At 63.1% G+C, this 25109-nt stretch overlaps 1 protein-coding gene across 6 annotated transcripts; it reads left to right on the top strand.

Moving 5' to 3' along the window:
• The first annotated feature begins 13 nt into the window (after positions 1-13).
• On the top strand, positions 14-25074 carry ARHGEF2 (Rho/Rac guanine nucleotide exchange factor 2). 6 transcript variants are annotated; one of them, XM_030025297.2, is made up of 27 exons: positions 14-36; positions 4044-4347; positions 4624-4798; positions 5238-5346; positions 5614-5653; positions 6715-6829; positions 16809-16959; positions 17513-17580; positions 17715-17778; positions 18036-18165; positions 18245-18354; positions 18447-18593; positions 19215-19465; positions 19557-19682; positions 19926-20043; positions 20150-20407; positions 21181-21257; positions 21366-21535; positions 21747-21814; positions 21901-22092; positions 22198-22293; positions 22399-22466; positions 22550-22591; positions 22706-22756; positions 23081-23494; positions 24199-24389; positions 24484-25074. In XM_030025297.2, the coding sequence occupies exons 2-27, from the start codon at positions 4064-4066 to the stop codon at positions 24923-24925; spliced, it is 3957 nt and encodes a 1318-aa protein (XP_029881157.1). In that variant the 5' UTR covers positions 14-36; positions 4044-4063; the 3' UTR covers positions 24926-25074. The 6 variants fall into 6 exon arrangements, with proteins under 6 accessions (XP_029881157.1, XP_029881160.1, XP_029881159.1 ...); XM_030025301.2 differs by lacking the exons at positions 14-36; positions 4044-4347; positions 4624-4798; ... (1 more) ...; positions 5614-5653; positions 6715-6829 and adding exons at positions 11248-11370; positions 11818-12109; XM_030025302.2 differs by lacking the exons at positions 14-36; positions 4044-4347; positions 4624-4798; ... (1 more) ...; positions 5614-5653; positions 6715-6829 and adding exons at positions 11248-11370; positions 11818-12065.
• Positions 25075-25109: the final 35 nt, after the last annotated feature.

The following is a 25109-nucleotide window of genomic DNA, read 5'->3' on the forward strand; positions in this document are numbered from 1 at the left end:
TCCCTCCTGCATCCGGATGTGCTGGGTTTGTCCAAGGTGCGTAATCCTTCCGGCATCTCTTGGTGGCTCGCTGCACCCGGAGTCCTGTGCGAAGGGTTAACGTGGAGCTGGTGTGGACGGGGTTCAGCCCCATGGCGGTGGGGAGCGGACGGGGTTCAGCCCCACGACAGCCAGTGCTGTGTGGGCAGCGTGACGCTGCAGTGAGCCTGAGTCACCTCCGCTTGCCCTGCCCTTATCGCAGCTTGTGGGCGCCCTGCTCTGCCCCCTGACCAGCTCTCTGCACCCGTATCAGTTGCTTAGATCTTAGCCCTGAGCCGGCAGCAAGTTGCGTGGGGTTAGAAAAGTGCGACTGCACTGTGCCAAAGCTACCTGGGGGAAAGAAATCCCCACCTTTGGGAGATGGGGAAACTGAGGCACAGAGTAATGCTTCTTGCCCTATGGTGCCTTGGGCTTTCCCAGATCCTGTCTGTTGCTACAACCGGTGATGGATTATCTATAACTCCCACCGGCTGCTGCGGGAAGGACTCCCAGGAGTCAGGAAGGGGCAATTCAGACCCTGAGGGGGACCCTAAGGCTGTTCTTGGACCCTAAAAACTGACAGAGTGGGAAATAAGAGGGCTGCTCTGTGCTGAGGGTACCCACAGCCCAGCGTGGAGCTGCAGCTGATGGGTAAGGGAGGAGACAAATGGGGAGCAAGGCTGAATTTGGGGTGCCCCATGACAATGGGGGTATGTGTCCATCTGTCCGCTGGCGAGGATGGTGCGGCATATCTGTGTTGATGCAGGGCAAAGGGTTAACAGGGAAAAGGATCTGATTTGCCAAGTGGTTCCTGGTTTATTTTGTGTGTGAAAGAGGCAGGGACGGAGGGGGAGGAGGAGAGCACCCAGCTGGGGAGCTGGAGCAGGGCTGGTACCCAGCAGGCATAGGGCATCGCTGCCAGGACCGGGGTCCCATGGGGCCCACCCGCCCCATCACCAACAGGTATGTCCCTTGCAGCCCTGGGGTGACCTGGGGGGTGACCTGACCCACTCAGCAGCCACCGTCCCCTCTCATGGGTGCTGTAGCACCCGTCTCGCCCACTGCAACCCCTTTGTTTCGTCCCCTCCCTAGCCACTCACCAGCATCTTCCCTGCCCTTTGCCCTGGGCTATGGCTGCTCCTGTGGGACTGCAGGGACAGGAGGCCTGGGTCCCACCTTCTGCGCTCCCTCCGGGGTGCTGACAGGGTTTGACCCAAAGGTCGCTGTTGTGACCCTTGAGCCAGTCCCTCATCCCTGTGGTCCTCAGTTTCCCCATCCAGCAGTGGTGGCCGGCACAAGCACCCTCCAGCTGCCTAGAAAACTGGTGGCCGGCAGTTAATGCTCGCCAGTGCTGGGGAATCCAGCTCTGCCTGGAAAGAAATTGGGGGCAACGTGCTTACACCCGTGTACTGCCTGGTGCAGGGATGGGTTTGCCCTCTACCTGCTCCTGTGGGTCCTCAGCAGAGGACAGACCCCTCCATGGCATCAGGTTGGAATGGCTTTTAGGAGGAAGACCTTGCTTCTTGCTTCTTTCCCTGGGAGCCATGACTCCAGTCTGGCACTTCCTGCTCCGGCTGGTTCCAAAGTGCTGGCAGAGCTGTCTGGAAGTGCAGGCTGGGTGCACTGTGGCACTCATTCCCCTCCAGTCTGCCTGGCACCCAGGGTGACTGGGGACATGTCCCCAGGACCTGGTGCTGGCCTGGAACAGGCGGTGGGGCTGGAGGAGCCTGGTGCAGTCCCAACTCCTGTCCATGCACTCCAGTGATGAATGTTGGCCGTTCTCAGCCTGGAGCAGAGGGGCTGGGTGGGGGTATCTCCCCCAAGTCCCTCTTCCCTGGCTGGGCTGAGCTATCATGCCACGGTCACCCGAAGCCCATGGAGCTGAGCACAGCCCTCAGGTAACACGATCCCCAGCCTCCTAGCTGCTGCTCTCCAGCTAGTGCTCACCGACGTTTTGGGGGGAGTTGAAATACAAACACGGACCTTAAGGCCAGCTTGGTGCCCGGCTTCTAGCACTGCGGGGAGTTAGTGACTCCTGGCCAGAGGAGCCCATCTCTCACCGATGCATCTGGGCACCCAGCAGGGTAATGCCATGGTGCTCTGCCTGGGAGAGCCGTACTGGTGGGAAGCTGCTGCCGGTGTCCCAGCACCAATGGGTAGTAAATGGGGTTGATTTGACTTGTTGGGGGTGGAGGGGTGCACCCTGGGGCACTGGAGTAGACTGGAGGGGGGCAAGCGATGGCAGGGAGTGCTGAGACTGGAGGGTTGCCCGCAGGGTCGGGATTTGATTTGGGGGATGCTGCTCTGCTGTGATGCTGCTTCAGGATCCCATCCCTTGTCCTGCCAGCTCCCTGTTCAGGAGGTTGGGTTTACACCCCAAGATCCCCAGCTGTTTTCCGGCACTAAACCAGGAAGCTCCTGGGCATCCAGATTGCTTTTCTGGGCACCAACACCTGTATGAGTCTGGGAGCCCATAAATCACCAGGTTGCCTTGTGTGCTTTCAGGGAGAGCCGTGCTTATCAGTGGCGGAAGTGCCACCGAGCAATGGACACTATCTTTGCTATTTATTTATTCTTCTGTATTTACGGCAAAGCTGCTCACTTGTTCTGGTCTGGTCCTGGGCAGATCGAAGGGCAGATGATGGGCAGACGTGGAGGAAAGTGGGTTTTTTTAATCAGCTGACTGGTCTGGGAATGTAAAAACAGGAAAGCAGCTGAGCTCATCCCATTTCCCTCCCTGTCCCAACCGGGGCTGGCCGTGGGGGGGAGAGCTGCCCATGGGGCTCAGGCGCAGCAGGGTGAGTCGGGGCTGGGCAGTGCCAGGGGAGGATGTGCCGGCCCTGGGACATGACTCGGGCACCAGCATGGCCATTGGTGTCAGGATTTTGGGATTATGGGCAGGTGTGGGCAGCGTGGACCGGAGCAGTGGGCTGGATCACAGGGACTAGGGGGGCTCCGCTGTGGTTTGCAGCCCTGGCTTCATCTCGCTAACAGCAGCAGGAGAAGGGTTTTTTGCTTAATAGAGGCATAATGTGGTCCAGACAGGGCTAGCAACACTGTACTGATACTGCTGCGAGATGGAGGGACCAGGCATGATGGGGAGCTGGGTTTGGGGGTGGGGTAAAAGTTGCACCCCACATCAGTCTTTTTTTAAGAGCTTTTGTAGCTGCTTGGTGCGGGCAGCCCGGGCATCTCGGGGCGTTGGGATGCTCAGGGGGTGTCGGGATGCTCGGGGGCTTCCCCAGCCTGGTGTGGCCTTTTGCGGGGGGGGGCACAGCCAGGCTAAAACCTCGCCAGGTCCCATCCTGAAACTTCCTCAGGTCCCATCCTGCTGCCACGCTGGGACCAGCACATGCAGGGGCCAGATGCCACCAGACTAAATCCAGGTCCCTGAGCGACTGCAAAGCAACTTGAACATCCTCCCCCAAGGGATGGCTACTGCAGGGGAGTTGTATCACCCCAGGGAGGTGGAAATTTGGGGGTTTTGTGCCCAGGCGGACTGGCTGCATCCTTGCAGGATCATCCTGGGGTGGTGGGACCCCATCACTGCTCAGGCCCCCCTGGCCAAGCTGGCAAGGAGCCACTCTCATCCCAGCCAAATTCCTGGGCGCTTAATGAGTAACCGGCAGCGAGGTGCGGGGCTGTGCTCGGCCTCGAGTGGGTGTTTCTGTGTGTTCCTGCCAGCCGCAGCCCGCCGGCTGTGTTTGTGCAGGGCTGGGGGCCAGGGGGGCCGGCAACCCTCTCCATCTAGGCGCCACCGCTGCAGGGTCGGGGGACCCCGCGCAGTGCATGGGGCTCAGCAAGGTCAGTGCCAGGGTTGGGGGGACTCGGCCAGGAAGGGCAGCTCGTCTTTATGGCCATCATAAGCTTTACTGGCTGTTTAAAGCTTCAAAAGTGGCCGTAAAAGCAATCTGGGGGAGCTGGGGGGGTCTGCAGAGCTCAGCTGAGACCCCCCTAACTCGTTTCAAGCCCTGCGCCAAGGCTGGGCTGGCCACCCCCGACGCCTCCGCTCCTCTCTCCTGCAGCATCCGGCCCTGAGCACAGCATGGATGGTCCCGACATCTTCCTGGGTCCCTGCGAAGGCGCCCTCTGCGGGGTCCCGGGTCAGAAGCGACGCTGCATGTCGGCCCTGGAGCCCGTCACCGCACCCAGCGCCAGCACCGAGGTTGGCTGGGAAGAGGAGGATGAGGATGAAGACCACTTTCGGGGGGTGCCACTGTGGCGATCCTGTGCCCTCCGGACCTCCATCCGCTCCCGGGACCCCTTCCGCCGGCACAGCTGGGAGCCGGGCAAGGAGCTGCGTGGGGTCCCCGGCTACGACCAGCTCAGGTAACGGTGACCTGCCCTGTGTCCCCATCCCAGCCCTGCAGCCGTCCCCTCTTCTGTGACCTCGCACTGCTGCTCCCGAGCCCCCCTGATCCAGGGGTCGGGGTCCTCCATGCAGCATCCCTGGGTGCCCCCCAGGGATGAGCATCCCTTGCCCCGACCCGGTGGGGGATGCCCTGAAAGCCGGGTGCTAGAGCAAGGCTCACGCCATGGGGATGGGAGTCCCGGTTTGGTGGTGTGTCCCCCCTCAGCTCAGGGTCCCCCCTGTCCCCATCGCAGCGTGAGTCTCAAAGGGCTGAGCCCTGTCGACATCGACTCCAGCACGGAGCAGCTGGATGGGCTGGGGCGGCACCAGCGGGACCCCCGGCGAACCCCCCTCATCCACAGCAATGACGACCTGGAGTCCCTGCTCTCCCAGGACGAGGAGGATGAGGCCGACGTGCAGCAGGCGCAGGTAGGAGCCCCCTCCTCCTCCTCATCCTCTTCTTCTTGCCATCCCCGGGTGTCCTGTCACCCAGCACCCACCTGCAGCTGGGGGATGGACTCAGGGGCTGAGCCTGGGTGAGGGCAGGGGAACCCAGGAGAGGGGATCACGATGGGTCCCCAGGAAAGCCCCAGCCTAGGTGGCTTTGCCATCATCCTGAGACCAGGATGCTCCTGCCCAAGCTGTGTTATCCTCTGGGAGCAGCTTCATTTTGGGGATCAGTGGTGGGGAGGGGAAAACAGATGGGCCACAAGCCCGGGGACCCTCCAGCACCGGTATGAGCCTGGGTGTGCCATCCTGGGGACCAGCAGCTGCCCTGTGCCACCCGCTGGGCCCTGCTAAAAGGCAGGTAGAGGGTCGCAGTGACAGGAGCCAGTGGCCCTGGTGCCAACCCTGTCACTGCTGGCAGGAGGATGCACGGAGGCTGCCAGCATGCTGGGCCAGGCAGAACGCCGGCGGCTGTGCCCTCTCCAAATCAGCATCGCTCAGCGTCATCGACAGCTTCCCCGACGCAGATGGTGAGTAGCAGCACCCACGTCCCCCTGGGCAGGACTGGGGTGATGGCCCCCACGTCGCACCCCCCCGGCGCTGCATCCCCATGCCTGCTCAAACCTCCCTAATAACAACCTAAAATCGATGGCACTGCCGCCAAAGTTAATTATTTCTCATCTCCCCGCCTCCATGGCAGCCCCGGACCACGGCAGACGCTTCACCAACCAAAAGAGCTGGCTTCTCTCGCTGTGCTTCAGCCCCTCTTTTAATTCATCTTTCTTTTGCTGTTGCAGAAATTTCCCCTTTCGCCTCCCAGCAGAGCCTGGTCAATGGGTGAGTCGGGGTGGGGGGGACACGGCCACGGGGCTGGGGGTGCACGTTGTACCCCTGTGCCGGGGTGTGAATAAGGCAGCTCAGGGACCAGAGAGCCCCGAGGGGAGATTTAGAGATGAAAATATTGGCCCAAGTAGGGATTTTTTTTTTTTTTTTTTGCTTGTGGCTGCAGAGAGGGAACGGGGCAGCTACATGCAACGGGGTCAGGCTGAGACCTGACACACTTCACTCACTCCCAGCATCGGGGTCAGCAGGAGCAAACCCCCAGGGACTAACCGGCTGGAGGGGATGGTGTCCCCCTCCCCGTCCCCAGGGTGCCAGGCCCTCCTCCTGGCACGGCATTGTGCCGGCAGCACGGGCCCCCCTCTGTCCCCGGCGCCTGTCACAGCCCATTCCCATCTTCATTAGGGCGGTTGTTCCTGGGCATCATCGTGCCCAGGGCTGGCTGGGAGCCCCACAGGGGACGAGCGAGGACAGGGACAGGGACAGGGACAAGGATAGGGACAAGCTGGCCCTGAACCACTTTGCCAAAAAGGATGGTGCTGCATGGCCCGTGCACCCTGCAGCCACCCCCCCTGCCCGTGCCCCCAGGGACAGGTTGGGAGCAGGGCTTGTGCCCCACTGAGGGTGGCTTGTCACCCACCGAGGGTGTCCCCAAGGAACCAGGGCCAGTCCTGAGCAGGATCACCCAGGAAAGTGGGGGGTCCCTGCCTGTAGCACCCCACAACCTTGGGGTTGCACCCACAGCTGCAACCATACAAACCGGGACCACCACCCTGCTCCCCAAATTATGGGACAGGTGACACGGTATTGGGGGGGGTGGTCACCAAGGAGGGGACATAGCCACCAGCCTGGGTGGGGGTGGGGGGTGTCATCTCCGCACCCCACGGGCCTTGGGGCGAACAGAAAGGGCTCTGTGCTCGTCCCAGCTGGGAGTGGAGCAGCCACCCCGGAGAAGCCGGGGGGCCGGGGCGGCTGAGCTCGCTCCTCCCTATTTCCCGGCCCCGCAGAGGCCAGGGACAGAGAGGGATTGTCCAGGCTGGATCCTCCGTCTCCTGCAGCTTCAGTGCCGGGAGCTGCGGGCAGCTGGCGGGGGAGGCGGGGAGCCAGAGCTGGGAAGAGACCCCCCTGGGCCGGACCCTCAGCTTCATCAAGAGGATGACAGGGAAGACGAAGGTAGGGAGGGGGGGAGCAGAGGGGGGTGACAGGGCGATTCCCTCCCCGAAACGTGACGATGGGGTTGGGGTGGGGGGGGGGGGCAGTTCGTTTGATGCTCTGCCCTTTGGGGAAGCTGCGCCTCAGTTTCCCCTCTCCTGCCTGGCACCGTCCGTCATTAGTTTTCATACTTTGGGATCTAAAGAGGGGGAAAACCCCCCAAAAATCTTGGGGAAGGAGACCGAGGAAGGAGGCACTTGCCCAGCAGGTACTGGATCCTGCCCAGGCACTGGTGATGCGGTTTCGGTGGCGCTGCCATTGCCCCCCTGTCCCTGTCCCCATGTTCACACCATTACGGTACATGCGGAGCCCCTGGGGAGAGCGCCGGATGGCGAGTGCCAACAGTGTGCCCAGGATGGCGGTGGGCACCAGTGGCAAAGCTGCTCTCCCCCGGCAGCGAGGTGGGGGGCCATATGGGGACCCCTGCCCACTGCGGGGTGGGGGACGGTCCTCGCCGGGGCTCGCTGGGCTCGGCCCTCGCCACGGTCGAGGAAATTAGGCTTTTCCTGGCGGCAGGCGCGCTTGTTTGTGTGCTGAGCTCACTGACCGCATGCCCTCCCCCAGGCCCCTCCGCTCCATCTCAGCGGCTTCCTGGAGCAATTCCTTCACTTAGGATATTTTTCTCCAGCTCCTTCCCAGCTCAGAAGGTGGCAGGACCCTGCTGAGCCCTCCTGTGCCTCAGTTTCCCTACTTCTCATTGGGAGGTGATGCCTGCTCGTAGGGTGCCAGAATGCTTTGGTTGACTCTGGGTGGCCATGGGGCAGCGAGGGGGCATGGGGGGGGGGGTCCTCCCCAGCCACCACTGCTCCCTCCCATGGTACCAGGAGCTTAAGGCGAAACTGAGGCACAGCAGTGCTCGCAGCATCTTGGGGACACAGGGGCCACCGATGGCTTTATGTCCTCGTGGCCTTGTCGTCCACCCCCTGCTACCCACTTCTCGGGGGCGAAGCCCACCTCCCCCCCCCCCGAGACGGCCCCCCAAGGTTGTGATTTACCGCCATGCGAAGCCATTAATCCGCCCCAGCCCCTGATCTCATCCTGCCTCCTCCCTGCCGGGCAGCGGCCAGCCGGATTAGCGGCCAGCTGTTAACATCATCACAGGGCCACGCTCCCCCCCCCCCCCCCAGTGCTGCAGCTGATGGGCCAAAACCCACCCCGGGATAGCAGCACAGTCCGGACCCCGTGGTCAGGACGGCTCCGTCCTCGTCCCACCCTGCTGGGTGCTGAACTGGGGCTGCACATGGTTTTAAATCCAGGATTTATTATTATTATTTTTTTTGTTTAGCAGGAGGAAAACGCTGCTCAAGGCCAGGCTCTTGCCAAGTCTCGGCTTAGCAAAGTTTGTCCTATAAAATCTCTGGGAAGGGAGAAGGGTCTTTGAAGGCTGGGAGCACTGGTGGTGGTCCGGATCCATGGGTGGATGGATGGGGAAAGGGGGTTGATCCTGGCTGAGGCAGTGGGACATCGAGCCATGCATGTGGCGATTGCATCAGGCAGATAGGGGGGATTGGGGTGTGGGGGGCTGTGGGGCACCCATCCCAGCATCGCTGCAGGGGGGTACACAGCAGAGGCACCCCAACATGGTCTCTACGGTGCTGGTGGCACGGGGATGGTACCGGCCAAGGCAGCGCCATCCCCATGGCGGGGGGGGAACAGGTCCTGAGTCATGTGGGTGCTCGTAGCTTGGGGGGGTCCCAAGCAGAGGCTGCGGCAGGGATGGGTCCCTGGGGTCCTGGGGCACTGCAGGAGGGAGGCACTGGGGCTCGATTGGCAATGTCGGTTGGGGGTGGCCCCGATAGAGGAGACCCCAACAGAGGGGACCCCGATAGAGGGGACCCCGAGAGGTCTGCGGGCAGCAGAGAGCACCCAGTGCCACTTTGAGGTGGGACAAGCTGGAGCCATGTGGGGGTTTTGGAGCGCTGGGCACTGGCCGGGAAGCGGCTGTGGGGAGCGGGGAGGCCGCGGAGGGGAGGGACTGTGCTATTTCAGGAAGAAATAATAATCCCAGCCGCCAAGGCCGAGTTCGCCGCTGCCTCGGGTACTCGGCACGGTCCCTTCCCTGGGGAGCCCCAGCCATGTACGGCCATCCTGGGCCCAGGGTGAGTCATGGGAACGACTCAGGCACGGGGGTCCCGCGGGGGTCCCGGGGCATCGTTGTTGTTGCGGGTCTCGCCCCAGCACCTGACGCCACTGGCTCGGCTCCTGCCCTCGCCGGGGATGGACTGGGTGATTTTGGGGGCCTGCGGGGCACGGCGAGAGGGGGGACCCCAGGAACAGGCACCTGCGATGCTGTGGGGTGGTCGCGTCCCTGCGGCGATGCCCGTCGGTGGTTTTGGCGAGGGGCTGGTGCTGGCGTGAGTCCAGCCTTGTGGCCGGGGAACCACGTGGCTTCGCCCCCTCCCAGGGGCTGCGAGGGTGCCCTCTGCAACCGGAGCACCCCCATCTCTTCGCTTCCTGACTTTTTATGGCTGAATCGCTGCCGCTTCCCCCTTCGCCCTTTCCCCCCACGTGATGCTTGCAGCACCGCGGGGCTTTCCAGTGCTTGGATCCGGCCCTGCCACGCGGGGAGAGGCACCAGCCCCCTCCCCCCAAAAGCACCAGACCCTGCCATGGGTGCCAGCAGAGCCTCCCCGCCATCCACATCCTGTGCTGGGGTGGCCGGGTGCCTGTTTGGGGTTTCCTTCCGTCGGTTTTGGGGCTGTTTTAGGGTTACAGCCAGGGAGGGGGAAGCAGAAGCAAACCCCGGCCGGAGGAGTTTGTACCCAGGGAGGAAATAAGAAACTAGGAATTAGGCTCTGGGTCAAAGGAGGAGCACGACCACGTCTCCCCCCCGTCCCAATGCTCGGGGTTGCCTCGCAAAGGTTTGCTTCTGCTTTTGGGACCGCAATTTAATTAAAACCCGGCCTTGGCAGCAGGGCCCCTGCCCAGGAACAAGCCTGCACTGGGTTAACGGCCGCGGCTGCCCTTCAATAAACTGTTCCGGCTGGAGCTGCCGCCTGCTTTGGGGTCGTTGGCTGTATTTTCCTGATGGCTCCGCTCCAGCTCCCAACTTTTCTTCTGCCCGCGTGGGTGCATCCCACCCTGCGTGGGTACATCCCACCCATTTCCCGCGGGGTTTGGCAGGGCCGGATTCGGCACCGCCATGCCGTTTCCTTTGCCGCTGGCAATGATTTCTGCATGGAAGTCGAGGCAGCTCATAGAGAGCAGTGTCACCTCTCGGCAACATTGGTAGCTTTTCATGGTTATTCATTAAGCTGAAAGCCGCCGGCATCTCTCCTGGTTGCCCACGTGGCTTTGTCCGCATCCCGTTGGTAAGCATCAAATGCAGCCAGGCTCGGAAGCAGGGCGAAAAAGGGACATTTATTTGCTTAAGTTGTTTGCACCCATGGGACCCGGCAGCGGAGTGGGTGGCTTTGCCCCAGGGCTCGCCAGGTGATGCTTGGGGGACAGGGTCCCCGAAAAGCCTCCCCTTGGCCGCAGCCCTGCACTCTGCCGGGACTTGGAGCCGTCTCGGTGCCTTGGTTCTCCTGGCAACTTTGGTAGTGTTATCTCTGGCAGTGAATGGGATAAATCTGATAAATCCTGGCTTCTCCCAGCCAGCGAGTTGGTGTTTAGCCAGGTTGAGTTTAGCCCAGCTCCTGGTGCTGGGGTTCTCTCTGAAGCTGGTGTTTTAAGGGAAAAAAGCAAAATTTTTCTGAAATATTGCCTTCAGCCCAACTTTCTGTCGCTGGGGATCTAGATGGGAAAGTGGCTTTTTCTGTCCCCCCCATCCCAAAAGCTGGCGGGAAGTGTCAGCACCACCAGAGCACCTTGCCAGGGGCAGGATCTGGCATCGATTTGCTCCATTTGGGAGATAAAAGCCCCAAAATGGAGGAAAAAGGTTGCACCAGGCCCACGACTAGGGACAGGATTCGCGCTTCACCCCAAAACTGCGCTTTAGGGGTGTTTGGGGTTCTGGGGGGGGGGTTGGGGAGTCCCATGGTGGCCGGGTGATGGGGGATTGGAATCCCATGGGATTTTCTTCTTCTTTTGGGGCTTCCAGCCCTGGTGTCGCCCCAGGAAGGCTGCGGGCACTGGATGGGTCCTGCTCCCCAAAGGCGTGGGAAGGGGAAACTGAGGCAGGAGAGCAAGGGCTGGACGTTGGGACACTGATCCAGGGATGCTCCGGTGTGATCCAGAGCAGCTCCAACGGGCCGGCTCCAGAGCAATGCTGGGTTTGCCCGTTCCCAGCAGCTGTGACCGGATCCGGAGTGACTCCGGAGTGACCCTTCCCAGGCTGCCGGTCTCCGCCCAGGGCCCGATCCTGAGGGTAACTGGTCCCGTTTCGAACAAAGGCCCGCGGGCAGCACGAGGCCGGGACCGGCAGCGCGACCCGCCCCCCCGGGGGGGGGGCGGAGCCCAGCTGCAGGCAGGAGCGGGCAGGAGCGGGCAGGAGCGGAGCGGCTCCGCGGATTATGTCCCGCATCGAGTCCCTGGCCCGGGCGAGGAGCGATCGTGCCAAGGTGGGTCCCGGCGGGCGGTGCAGCCCCCCCCGGGGTGGGGGGTCCCCCCCAGCCCCTCTCCCTTGGGGGGGGGGCATTTCTCTTCCCTGCTTCTGCTGGGGTGGGAACACCCCCATCTAACACAGAGGGGTTCAACCCACCCCCCGGGGGGGCCTTCGCGGAGGTCGCTGCCCCCCCATCCCCCCAAATTGGGGGGGGGGGGGCTCTGCCCTTCCCCACCCAGCTTGGGTTGGGGGGAGCAGTTTTTGGGGTCCTGCCAGGGGGAAGGGAGTGCTGGAGGGGGGTCGTGGAGATGGGGCGATCGCTCAGACTGGCGCTCATAGGAAGGGGAGGGGGGGATTTATGTACCTTGGGGGGGGGGGTCCGTAGCAAAGGGAGGGGGGGGGACGCAGGGAGGTGGGCGAGGATCCTCCACAAGCCTCAGCGCAGCCGCTCCCCATTGTGCAGTGGGGTCTCCTGGGAAGACAATAATAACCTTCCTGCCTGCACCGCTGCCTGCACTCCTGCCTGCCACCCTCGCCCCGCTGCCCCGCCGCCGGGCAGGGACCACCGCGACCCCCCCGAACATCCCACCAGCAACTTCTTCGGCGAAGCAACCGCCAAACTTCCTCCATCGCTCTCGCCCGTCAGCCTTGTTTCTGTCGAAGCCAAAGGCCTTTTGGTGGCGTGGAAACCCTCCAGCTCCGGCCCGGCGGGTGAGGAAGTCGCCTTCTCCTCCTGCCGAGGGGGTGGGAGCGAGGTGGGAACCCCCCCCCCTGCTTTTATTGTCCACAGCCCGGTAGAGACAAAAGGCCTGCAGTCATTTGGATGATGGGGAAACTGAGGCACGGAGAGCTGGGGTGCTCTCATCCCGTGGGAGCGTTTCCCCGTTGCCCGTGACTTGACGAGGGTGCGAGGAAGGAGCTGAGAGGGGGGACACCCGGGTGCCGTCGTGCCGCCCAGGGCATGTGGCAATCGCCGGCGTGGCGAAACGATGGGGGGCGGGGGGGTCAAGGCGGCAGGGGGGGGGAGCCCAGCTGGTGCCGGGCGCTGCCTGCGCTTGGCAGGGCTTTGTGTTCCCGCTGCCGGCTGCTGCGGGCGTGCAAGGCGGGCGTGCAAGGCAGGTGGGTGTGCAAGGCAGGCGTGCAAAGCTCCACTCCTTCTCCCTGCCTCAGTTTACCCCAAACTGGGGATTTTCGGTGGCGGGGGAGGGGGGAACCCAACGCCGGCACTCCCCCGGCTCACGTGGCGTGTACTGGTTTTGCATGCACCGAGTTTGTCAGGTCTGAGCTGGCTGGGGAGCAGTTGGAGGTTTGGGGGGGGGTGTTCAGCCCCGAGGTCTGGGTTTTGGGGGGGCCGGTAGAGGTGGTGGTGGGGCGGGGTGGGGGGGTGGGAAGTGGTTGTTGGTTCCTGTGCCGGCCGGAGCGGGGGAAATGGCGGTTTTTGTTTAAAGAAAGTTTCATCAAATCCCGTTTTGCCCCACCCACGGCCGTGCCCTGGGCCGGGGGGGGGGGGGCTGGTGGTGTTTGTGTCCCCCCCCCAAGGAGAGGCCGGCTACCAGGCACTTGGAGAGCAGCCACCATCCCCGCTGCCAGCTGTCACCGCTTTAGAAATGCCCCCCCCCCATCAAAGGCAGCGGGGACACACACACACACAGAGCCGTGGGCCCCCCCCCCCCCGGGCTGGGATGTGCTGGTGGCATATGGGCTGTGCGGGACCCCCCCCTCGCCATCTCGCCACGGCTTTACAACTGTGGGGACTCTGTATCCTGTAGCGGGACCTACTTTTGGGGGGACTCCTGGCAGGGCAGGACACCCCCCCCATTGCTGTCTACCTTGGAGCCCCCCAAAACAGTGGAGGGGGGGGACCCTGCTGCTCCCACACTGCACCCCCCCGGCTGAACCCCCCCCCCCCCCAAGCCCGCAGCCTTGCTCCTCCGGCAGCTTGAAACCTCAGAGGGGGCAAATCTGGGGCCAAAATGGGACTTTTGTGTGCTGGGGGGGGGCACCCCCTTTTTTCGTGGGGGGAAAGGCATCCCTGTGCGGTTTCGGTCCTGGCGCAGCGGCATCTTTTGTTGCCACGCGCGGCGCTGGCTTTGTTCAACACCGGGGTGGCAGGCGGGGGGACACACACCGTCCCCAGTGAGGCGGGGGGACTGTCGCCAACAAGGAGGGGACCGATGCAGCTCCGTGGCGCTGTTTCAGGGATCGGATCCGTCACCCAGGTCAGACCTTTGCTTTTTCAGGGGGCTGTCCCCCCTCCCGGCTCTTTGCACTGGGCACGGAGGCAGTGATGGTGCAGGTGGCTTTTTTTGGGGGGGACAGGACACGACCATGGGGCAGCTGGGGTTGTCATCACCCCAAAATCACTCCCCCTGGGGCTGGCCAGACTTTTTTGGCTCCGGAGGTTGGTGCGGGTGTGTTCTCACGCAGGAAAAGAAATCGGCTATCTTGGGCGAAGTCGTGTTGGTGCCAGCAGAAATACACCCGCCGTAGGCGTCGCACCGCGGTGCCGGAAAAAAAAAAAAACCACCCTAAACCAAAAAAAACCCACCCCAATTTCTATTTAAAGTGGAGAAACTTTCTGCTCCCCGTTAGCGCCAGGGAGGTCAGATGCAGGGGCACCCTCCGAAACCCCCAGCCCAGGGAAGCCACGGTGCCCCGTGTTCGGGATTTGGCTCAACAACCCGTTTTTGTGCCGGCGGGGTTGGCCGAGGTTGGGGGTTTGGTGTCGGCTGCTGCTGGGTTTGGGGGTGATGCTGGGGGTTGTTTGCATTGGGGTATCCACTGCTGGGTGGGGGGACCCCCAGCCACCCTGTGTGTTTTGGGGGGCGCGGGGATGGCGGTGGTGGCACGGCTGCTTGTTTCCCCCCCCAGGGTATTTATAGCCACGTGGTGGTGGTGGCTCGTGTCCTGCCACCTCCGACGTCCCCCCCCTGCCCCAGCCATGGGGTGCAGCTTGACACCCCCAAACCCACTGTCAGATCCAGGTGTCTGGGCTGGGTGGGGGTCACCATCCCCCCCCGGTCACCCCTTGCCATGCCAGGCCATGTCCTCGGTGTCCCACTGGCAGCAGGGACCCTATGTGGCCCCCCCTGCTGGGCACAGGGGGGGCCTTTGTCCCCCACCAGGCTGGATTTGGGACTGCCATCGGAGGGTCCCAGTCTGCAATGCCCCCCACTCCTATCCCCGGTGGGCAGCTGGACCCCTGAGGGGCTCCAAGCCCCCAAAGCCCCCCCTCCAACCCCCATGCACCCTCCCTTCCCTATACGGGCAAGGGGCTGCATGTGCCCCCCCCAAATACTTCCAGGGCATCCAGGGGCGATGCTGAAGCCTTGTGTGGTTTTATGGCACCGTCACCGGTTGTACTCGTCGTTCCCCCCCAGCGTGGCCTTTGTGGGGTGGGGGGGACCCAGGCGTGCTGCAGGGTGGGGGTCCGGGTGGGGGGAGACCCAGGCGTGCTGCAGGGTGGGGGTATGGGTGGGGTCGAGTTGGGGGTACTTAGGCAGGGTGGGGGTCCGGGGCGGGTGGGACCCGGTGTGGGGGAGCAAATCCAGGCGGGCTGCTGGTGGGGGGGGGCCGCGGCTGCAGGAAGAGGAATCGCCTCCCGCCTTTGTCTGGCGGCGGTTCGGTTTCCTGCGGCCGGGGCCGGAGGAACGGCGGGGCCGGGGTCCCTCCGGGGCGGAGGCGGGGAGGCAAAACCAAGACAGAAGGAAGAAAAAAGCAAAATTAGAAAAAGGAAAGAGAAAAATAAAGAAAGCGGAGGAAAAGGGAAAGAAAGCAGGAAAAAAGGAAAGAAAAGGGGAGGAAAGGGAAAGAAAAGCGGAGGAAACAAAAGCAAAAAAAAAGGGGGGGGAAGGCAAAAACAAAAAAGAAAGAAGAGGAAAGCAGGGAAAAAAGGTCGAAAAAAAGGAAAGCAAAGAAAAAAAAGAAAAAAAAGAAAAAGGGAAAGAAAAAAGACAAAAAGAGGAAAGGAAAAAAAGGAAAGAAAAAAGGAATGAAAAAAAGAAAAAAAGGAAAAAAGAAAGGGAAGCAAAAAAAAAGGCCAAAAAAGTTAAAAAAAAACCCAACAAAACAAACCAGAAAAAAATAGAAAAAAGCAGAAGGGGGGGCGAAACGCGGCAAAGCAAAGAAAAAAGCAAAGCAAAAAAAAAAGGCCCGGGAACAATCACGGCGCGGAGCAGGGCAGATGTTGTGGCTGGAGGCTCGGCAGGCACTGCTCCCTCCCAGCCGGGCTAGGGGCTGAGGCCGGGGGGGCCGGGGGGCCAGGATGTGCTGCTGCTCCTGCGCCCCGTTCCCGGCGGATGGGGAGGTGGAGAGACCCCTCTGCGGAAAGCGGGTGAGCGCCCAATATCCCCCTCTGGCTCCAGATTGAACCCTGTTGTGTCCCCCCCAGTGCAGAGCAGGGACAGTGGCTGTGTGTCCCCCACCAGGGTCTCCTCTCCCTGGGGACCATGGGGTGGTGGGATGCTCTGCTTAGCCCCACTGGTGTCCCATTGGCTCCCATGGTCTTCCTCACTTTCTTCCCCACCTGCCTGGCTCCTCCTGGGGAGGCCCTCGGCCTCTCACCCACCTTCCTGGGGGGGTTCGGGAGCTGGGACGGAAACCAGGACCCCCTTTGGCATCACTGAGCTGTGGGAAGGGGGATTGGGGACCCAAAGCGCCATCATTTTGGGGGGGCTGGCGTGGAGAGGGTCTGTTTGGCGCGTGCCCCGGTGCCAGGCACGGCTGGGTGCCATGGCCGGGGGGGGGGGACAGGACAAAGGCTGCTGTGTGCCGGTCAGGGCACGGGGCGGGGGGGGGGGGGGAGTGTCCGAGGCAGGAGCGGCCACCCTTGAGATGCTCGGGATAACGCCGGCTCGCTCCTCTTTTCTGGGAGGGGAAAACCATGGCGAGCCACCAGCAGCACTGGGGACCCCAAAACCATCCCCATGGGGGGCAGCTGGCCTCCAAACCCCTGTTTTGGGGGAAACAGGGTGAAAATATCCACTTTGGATAAAAAAAGGAGGTGGGAAGGTGCAGAGCTGCTGGCTGCGATGCTCTGGTGATGCCCCCAGCCCCCATGGGTGCTGGGGAGCATCGTCACCTCCCCCCCACTGCAGCCCCCGCATCTTGTCCCCATTGGGGCTGGCGGCTGCGGTGCTGGGGGGGGGACATGTGCTGGGGCGGGGGGGATTTCTCCCGCAGCCACCCGGTTGTCATGGTTATGGGATGATGGGAAGCACGGGCGAGCGGAGCGATCGGGGTGGCTTCTCCCCAGCCGCTCGGCTCCCCATCCTCCCCACCCCAGGGTGGCAGGACCCCCCGAGCATCGCCAGGGACCGGGTGGTCCCATGTCACCCCCGGCTTCCCACAACCATGAGCCGCATCCCGAAGCAAGCAGGAGCCGTGCCGGGTGGTGCTGCTGGGCGCCCACCGTGCCACAGCCCCATCAGGCGCCCGTCGCATCTCTCTGGGCAGAGCAAGGAGAAGGAGAAGATGAAGGAGGGTAAGGAGAAGGACGCCCGCTACACCAACGGCCACCTCTTCACCACCATCACTGTCTCCGGCATGACCATGTGCTTCGCCTGCAACAAGAGCATCACGGCCAAGGAGGCTCTTATCTGCCCCAGTGAGTAGCCAAAATGGGTGCAGCGGCTTTGCCGGGGTGGCTTTGCCAGGGCGGCTTTGCCGGGTGGGCATGGCAATCCCATTGCAAAAGGCTGGTTGCTCCCGGTTTGGCTTGCGCGGATTCGTGCCGTGGAGCAGGAGGGATGCTCACGGAGATGATTTCTCCGAGGCATCCTGGCAAATGCCGGCGTGCCACCCTGGCACGTCCCAGCAAGGCAGCCGACACTGCCAGCTTCTTCCAGCTCCCCCGGTGCAGGCGATGCTGCAGTGCTGGATGGAGCCAGTGTGCCTTTGGCACCGGGCTGGTGCAGAGTGTTGTGTCCTCCAGGGTTGGGGGGGATCTCAGTAGCACCATGGCAGCTCAGCTGCTCCCTGGCAGCTGCAGCTCCGGCAGCGCCTGGTGTAATCTGCATCCGCCTGGATTCCCCCAGCATCTGCTCCTGTCGCTCTGGCACTGGCTGCTCCCCTGGGATGGGGGTGGCGGGAGGGTCCCCCGATGTCTCCGGGGGTGGCCGTGCCGTCACCTCTCCCTGTCTCCGTCCACCCCCCTCCAGCCTGCAACGTCACCATCCACAACCGCTGCAAGGACACGCTGCCCAACTGCACTAAGGTGAAGCAGAAGGTAAGCACCCGCCCGGCTGTGACAAGTGACATGAGCTGGCCAGTCTCAGCCGCTCCAGATTTTTTTTTGGGGTGGGGGAGGAGGGAACACGGGGATGGTGACACCCGCCATGATGCCTGCGCTCCCTCCCCCAGCAACAGAAAGCCGCGCTGCTGAAGAACAGCTCGGCGTTGCAGTCGGTCTCGTTGCGCAATAAAAGTGAGTGGGGTGCGATGTGTCGGGGGGTGGGGGAGGATGGGCCCCCCCCCTCCATGCTGCCTGTCACCAAGGTGTCGGGGTAGGGCTGGGTCCCTCTCCCGGCTCTCGGGACATCCCCCGGGAGGGCTGGGGGACGTGTCCCTGTGGGGGGGATGCTGTATCAGGGTGTCCCCCGTGGGTGGTGGGGACGCCGTGCGCAGCCTGAGGGGTGACGGGGGGGTCATGGCATTGACCCCCCAGTGTCCCCCCCACCTCAGCTGCCATCCGGGAGCGCCCCAATTCGGCTATCTACCCCTCGGAGAGCTTCCGCCAGACACTGCTGGGTCCCCGCCGTGGCCGACCCTCCCTCTCCCTCTCCAAGAGCGTCTCCACCACCAACATCGCAGGGTAAGCTGGGGTGGGGGCGGAATGGGGGGTGTGTCTGGGGGCATCCTCAGAGTGTCACCATCATGTCCCACCCCTCCAGGACATTCAATGATGAGTCTCCCCTGGGGATTCGGCGGATCCTGTCCCAGTCCACAGATTCCCTCAACATGCGCAACCGCACGCTGTCTGTGGAGTCGCTCATCGACGAAGGTGGGGACCCACTGGGGTGGGGGACACGGGGCTGGGGGGGGATGATACAGGGCCCAGGGCCAGCCCCCGGCTCCCACCGCCCTCCCGCGCAGGCCCCGATGTCATCCTCAACCAGCTGATGAGTGACTTCGAGACGGACGGGAAGGACTTTGAGGCGGATTCCTGGAGCTTGGCCGTAGACAACAGCTACCTGCAGCAGCACAAGATGGACGTCATGAAGCGCCAGGATGTCATCTACGGTGAGCGGCCGTGTGGGGATGGCCTGGGCCGGTGGGACACGGGGGGACGGGGTACAACGGTGAGTTGTGAGGGACAGGTTAGGGGGTGCAGGGATGGGTCAGGGCTGCAGGCATGGGGATGCAGACATGGAGGACATGGGGGTGGCGTAGGGGACACAGGGGTGGGTCAGAGATGCAGGGACAGAGATGAAGAGATCGGGTCACGGGGACAGGGAAGGGAACAAAGACACGTCAGAGGTGCAGGGAGGGGAATGCAGAGATGGGGACATGGGGACACAGGGACAGGTCAGAGATGCAGAGGTGGGGTACACAAGGACAGGGGAAGGGACACAGTGATGTGTCAGTGACACAGAGATGGGGATGCAGGGATGGGGGACATGGGGACAGGGGTGGGGACGCAGGGATGGGTCTGAGATGCAGGGGTAGGGGACACAGGGTCAGGGTAGGGGACACAGAGATAGGGATGCAGGGATGGGGGACATGGGGACAGGGATGGTGATGAAGAGATGAGGGACACCCGGAGGCAATGGGGACAGGGCGAGGTGCTGTCCCCCCAGCGCAGAGCCAGGCTGGGACCTGCTGTGGTGGCTGGCCCCCCTCACCCATTCCACCCCACTGCAGAGCTGATCCAGACAGAGATGCACCACGTCCGCACCCTGAAGATCATGGCCAACATGTTCCGCAAGGCCATGCTGGAGGATCTGCAGGTGGATCCGGCCACGGTGCAGAAGATCTTCCCCTGCGTGGACGAGCTGAGCCAGATCCACGAGCGGTTCCTGGCGCAGCTCCTGGAGCGTCGCAGGGAGTCCCTGGCCCACGACAGCAACAAGAACTTCGTCATCAACCGGCTGGGGGACATCCTTGTCAACCAGGTGGGGACGGCGTGGGGCCACCAGAGCCAGGGGGTGCTGTACTCCCCCACTGTACGGGCTCGCTGACGTCCCCTTGTCTCCCCCTGCCAAGTTTTCGGGTGCCAGTGCGGAGCAGCTGAAGAAAGCCTACTCCGAGTTCTGCAGCAAGCACACCAAAGCCGTGAAGGAGTACAAGGACCTGCTCGCCCGCGACAAGCGCTTCCAGCAGTTCATCCGGGTGAGCGCCCATCCCCGCACGGCTCCAGAGGCACGCCCAGGATGGGTGTCAGGGTCTCCCTGCAGGCTCTGGGCTTCGTGCCCTGCTGAAAGACTCTTCTGTCAACTCTGTGCCTCAGTTTCCCCAACTGTGTGTCTCCCTAATGCCTCTTAGCATGGTTATGAGCCTGGGGGGGGGGCAGCCGCTGCTAATGGGGCGTCCTGTGCTTCCTTCCCTCCTTCCTCCCTCCCTCTGGCCGGCCAGAGGATGACGCGATCCCCGCTGCTCCGACGTCATGGGGTGCCTGAGTGCATCTTGCTGGTGACACAGAGGATCACCAAGTACCCGGTGCTCATCGAGCGCATCCTGAAGAACTCCAAAGGTAACAGGGCTGGGGGCAAGGGGGTAACATGGGGCGGGGCTGCCTGTGCTGGTGGCAGGAGGGAGGTTTCCAGCCCTGACCATGTCCCCCCAACCCTTCATCCCAGACAACGAGGGTGACTCTGTGGACTTGTCGCGAGCACTGAAGCTGGTGAAGGAGCTGATCTCCTCCATCAACGAGGAGGTGCACACGTGCGAGATGAACGCACGGCTGTGGGATGTCTACAGGCGTGTGGATGGCCGTGCCAAAGTGCAGCTGCCATGGGAGAGTCGCGCCGGCGTTTTCGGCAAGGATGAGCTCTTGCGGCGTAAGCTGGTGCACAGCGGCTGCATGCTCTGGAAGACGGCGGCTGGGCGCTTCAAAGGTGGGGACCAGGGTGCTGGGGGGGACCAGGATGCTGGGGATGGAGATGCCAGGGATGGGGATACTGGGAGACCAGGGTGCCAAGGAATGGGGTACCTCGGACTGGGGATGCCCAGGGACCAGGGTGCTATGGGATGGAGATACTGGAGCACAGGGTTACTGGGGGACCAGGGTGCTATGGGATGGGGATACTGGGGCATGGGGATAGTGGGGGACCATGGTGCTATGGGATGGGGGGTACCAGGGCATGGGGATGCCCAGGGACCAGGGTGCCAGGGAATGGGAATGCTAGGGCATGGGGAACCAGGGCATGGGGATGCTCGGGGAGGAGGGTGCCAGGAGGTGGGGGTACCAGGGGATTGGAGGTACCTGAGGATGGGACTGCGAGGGACCACAGTGCCAAGGGATGGAAGATGGCAGAGGATGAGGGTACCTGCGTTTGGGGATGCTGGGGGACTGGGGTGCCAGGGGATGAGGGTACCTGGGTATAACAATGACAGGGTATCAGGTGCCAGGAGATGGGGGAACCAAGGGATTGGAGGTACCTGGGGATGGAGATGCCAGGGACCAGGGTGACAGGGGCTTGAGGTACTAGGGTATGGGGGTGTCTGTGGAGCAGGGTGCCAGGGCACAGGGGTGCCAGGAGGCCCTCACCCTCCATGGACAAATTTGGGAGCAGCTCAGGGACGATGGGGGCCCTGGGGCTCTGTGGGGTGGGACACGCCACTGCCTTGCACCCACCCCAGCATCTCACATCCCTGCGCTCCCTCCCAGATGTCCTGGTGCTGCTGATGACAGATGTCCTCATCTTCCTGCAAGAGAAGGACCAGAAATACACCTTCCCCATGCTGGTGAGCTGATGCCGCCCCCCCCCCCCGCCACATCCTGGCCCCCCACCACAGCTGGGACGGCTGCAGCAGCACCGGGACAGTGTTCCGACCCCGTCACCTATCCTGCAGGACAAGCCAGCTGTCATCTCCCTGCAAAACCTCATTGTGCGGGATATTGCCAACCAGGAGAAGGGGATGTTCCTGATCAGCGCGGCACCGCCAGAGATGTACGAGGTCCACACCGCCTCCCGCGACGACCGCAACAACTGGATGAAGGTCATCCAGCAGACGGTCAGCCTGTGAGTGTCAGCCCTGGGGATGGGGGGGGGAGGACAGATTTTTGGGGGGGTCCTTATGGCCGCGGGGTGGGTGATGGGGAGAGGGAAGGTGGGCGCAGCTCTGGGTTGGGTCCCCTGAGCCGTGGCAGAATGCGGGTGGTGGGAAGGGTGGACGTGGTGTGATGGGGTTGGGGGGTCCCGGCTCTGACCATGCCCCCCCCATCCCTTCCAGCTGCCCCAGCCGCCAGGACTTTCCCCTGATCGAGACAGAGATCGAAGCATCCTTACGCAAGCTGAAAGGTGGGTGCTGCTGCCACAGGAGTCCCCATCACCCCCATCCCTGCTTGTCCCCCCCCATCTCTGCTCATCCTCTCCCTGCTCCGCAGACCGTATCCTGCAACATGATCGGAAGATCACGGCTCTGCTGGAGGAGAAGGTGGGGCTCTTCGCCGACATGCTGGCCCTGGCCAGTGGCTGCGAGGAGCCCTCGCCCACCCTGGCCCCCCGTACCCTCTTCCACTCTGACTCAGTTGAGGGTTCCCGAGGGGAAAAGCTGATGCACGACGCCATCCGGGAAGGTACGGTTGCTCCGGGATGGCGATGCTCCAGATGGGGAAACTGAGGCACGGGGCTGGTCTGTGGTCCCCCCAGCAGCGTGGGGCTCATCCTGCACTTCCCCACAGTGGAGTGCCTGAAGGAGATATTCACGGGTGCTGGACGTGACCGGGACCAGAATAACCTCGCCGAGGCCGAGAGCTGCCCCAGCCCTGGCGCCAGCAGTAAGATGGGGGACAGGGGACGCGTGCTGGCCAGGGAAGGGGGCTGCGCCTGGCTTGGGGTCCCCTGAGACCACGGTGGGGCTCACCCCCTGCTTCTCCCTGCAGACGGCGACACTGGCAGCTTCAACGGCTCCCTGGAGTTTTGCAGGGTGGATTCAGATGCCGGGCAGCGGGTGAGTGCGGTGCGGGGGCACACGGGTGGGACACCCCCACCCTGTGCCGGGGCCACTGTGGTGTCACTGTTCTCTCTCTGTAGGATGGGAATGGCAACCAGCTCCTGCAGAGGGTACCCCAGGAGGTAAGGGGGGATGGGATGGGGGAGAGACCTGGCTCCCTCCCTGCAGTGCCAGTGTGCCTCAGTTTCCCCACCCTGGTTCACCAGGGGTTCACCATCCCGTTCTCTCCTCCCCAGGAGATCAACCAGCGGCTGGTGAACCTCTACACCCTCCTGCACGGGCTCCAGGTTGGTGGCACCATGCTGCGGGGAGGAGGAGGACGGGGATGGGGGGGGACAAGCCGGCATCCTCCCTGCCCGCACCTCCCTGCCTGCATCCTTCCTGCTTACATCCCCCTCCCTGCACTCTCCTGCCTACATCCCCCTGCCTGCACCCCCGTGCCTGCACCTCCCTGCCTGCATTCCCCCTGCCTACATCCCCTCCCTGCACGCCCCTGCCTACATCGCCCTGCCTGCAGCCCTCTGCCTACGTACATCCCCTGCCTACGTACATCCTATATCCTCCTGCCTACGTACAACCCCCTGCCCACACCCCTGCCCGCCTCCCCGCAGGCGGTGGTGAGCCAGCAGGACACGCTGCTGGAGCTGCAGCTGCAGGAGGGTCCAGAGAAGCCATCCCGCCGCTGTTCCCAACCGGCCCCGGCCGAGCCGGCGGCACGAACGGGCGAGAAACCGGGTACCACGGAGCTGGCACTGCTGCAGCGGCAACACGGGCTGCTGCAGGAGGAGCTGGGCCGCTGCCGGCAGCTCTGCCAGGAGCGGGCGCAGGAAGCGGCAGCCCTAGAGACAAGGCTGCGGGACAGCGAGCAGGAGCGTGCCCGGCTGGAGCGTGAGCTGGACGAGGCCCGGCGGCAGTTGGGTGTCCTGCGGCAGGAGGGTGGCATGCGGGGACGTCGCGGGGCCGATCCACGGCGGAGGAGTCTGCCGGCTGGAGATGCACTCTATCTCAGCTTCACACCGCCCCAGGTAGTAAGGAGGATGGGCTCACACGTGGCACAAGTGTGTCCGGCCTCAGCCCACCCAGGTTGGGGGCCTGGGAAGGCAGGGGATGAAGGATGTGCTCATGCATGGCATGAGTGCGTCTGGCCTCAGCCCGTCTGGTTAGAGGTGCAGGGAGGGGGTAGTAGGGGAAAAAAAGATGTGCTCGTGCGTGGCACGAGTGCATCTGGCCTCAGCTCATCCAGCTTTGGGGTCTGGGGAGGCAGGGAAGGGGGGAAGATGTACTCATGCATGACATGAGGGCATCCGGCCTCAGCCTACCTGGGTTTGGGGTCCAGGGAGCCAGCAGTGGTGGGGGTTAAAGATGTGTTCATGCATGGCATGAGTGCATCCAGCCTCAGCCCACCTGGGTTTGGGGCCTGGGGTAGGGAGCAGATGTACTCATGCATGACACGAGTGTGTTCAGCCTCAGCTGATCCGGCCTTGGGGCCTCAGAAGGTGGTGGTGGGGGATGGATGCACTCATGCATGACAGGAGTGGGTCCAACCTCAGTGCACCTGTGTTTGGTGTGACGGGAGGCAGTGGGCGGGGGTGTGTGTGGGTGTGTGGGTGTGTGTAAGATGCACTCATGCATGACACGAGTGTGTTCAGCCTCAGCACCCGCATGTTGCTGGGGGGGGGGAACGACACGGGGGCTCAGACCTCACCACCCCCCCACACCTCCCTCTCAGCAGCTGAGCCACGGCCCCCACCCCGCCAGCCTCTCCTACCACCACCCTGCCTTCGCCCCCTGCCCCCGGGAGGAGCTGGATTACCGGGGGGGCGATCCCGACCGGCTGCGGGAAGGCGAGGATGCCCTGGATGCGCTCCTGGAGGATGAGGGTTTGGGGAGCCGCCACTCCCCCCCCCGCCAGCCCCCGAGGTGGGTCCCTGGGATTGGGGAGGGGGTGCAGGAGCTGGTCCTGGGCACCCGCTGTTCCTGGGGAGGGGGGGTTTAACCTGGTGTTTTCCCATAGATTTCCTGAGGATGCAGGATATTCCCGAGGAGGTGGAGAGCAGCCAGGAGCTGAAGGAGGGCGATGGGGGCTCCTTGGACAGTTAGGGAATGGCTCCAGCCCCTCCCGGCCCCCCCAGCACCCCATAACTCTGCCCCCTCCCAAAGGAGATGCTGGGGGCAGGATCCGGCTGTGGGGGGGTTGGGGACAGCGAGATGGGGGGCACCTGGGGGTGGTGTGGGGAGCTGCTATTCCCATGGGAGCCTTATGGGGCTGGGTGGGTCTGGTTGCTCCCTCCCCTCCTCCAAGCTGGTGGGGTGGGGTGGGCAGTGGTTTGGGACTGATGTTCCCCCCACTCTCTGCCTGGATTTATTTATTTATTTTGTTGTCTTGGGGTGGGAGGAGGCAGCTGGGGCAGGGGGTCCTGGTCTGTCCCAGGGCTGGGCAGTGTGCAGCCCCCTGAGACAGCAGTGATGTCCCCAGTGGGGGTGAGCCTGTCTCTACCAAAGCTCGCCCCCCCACCCCAGCTTTGGGGGGCTGCCCAGGGAGGGGGCTGGGACAGTTTTAATCTGTTGGTTGGTTCCCCTCGGTTTAACTGTAAAAAAAAAGAAGGAAAAAAAAAAAAAAGGAAAAGAAAAAAAAATTGG

Source organism: Aquila chrysaetos, chromosome 9 (assembly GCF_900496995.4).
Source record: "Aquila chrysaetos chrysaetos chromosome 9, bAquChr1.4, whole genome shotgun sequence".
NCBI lineage: Eukaryota > Metazoa > Chordata > Aves > Accipitriformes > Accipitridae > Aquila > Aquila chrysaetos.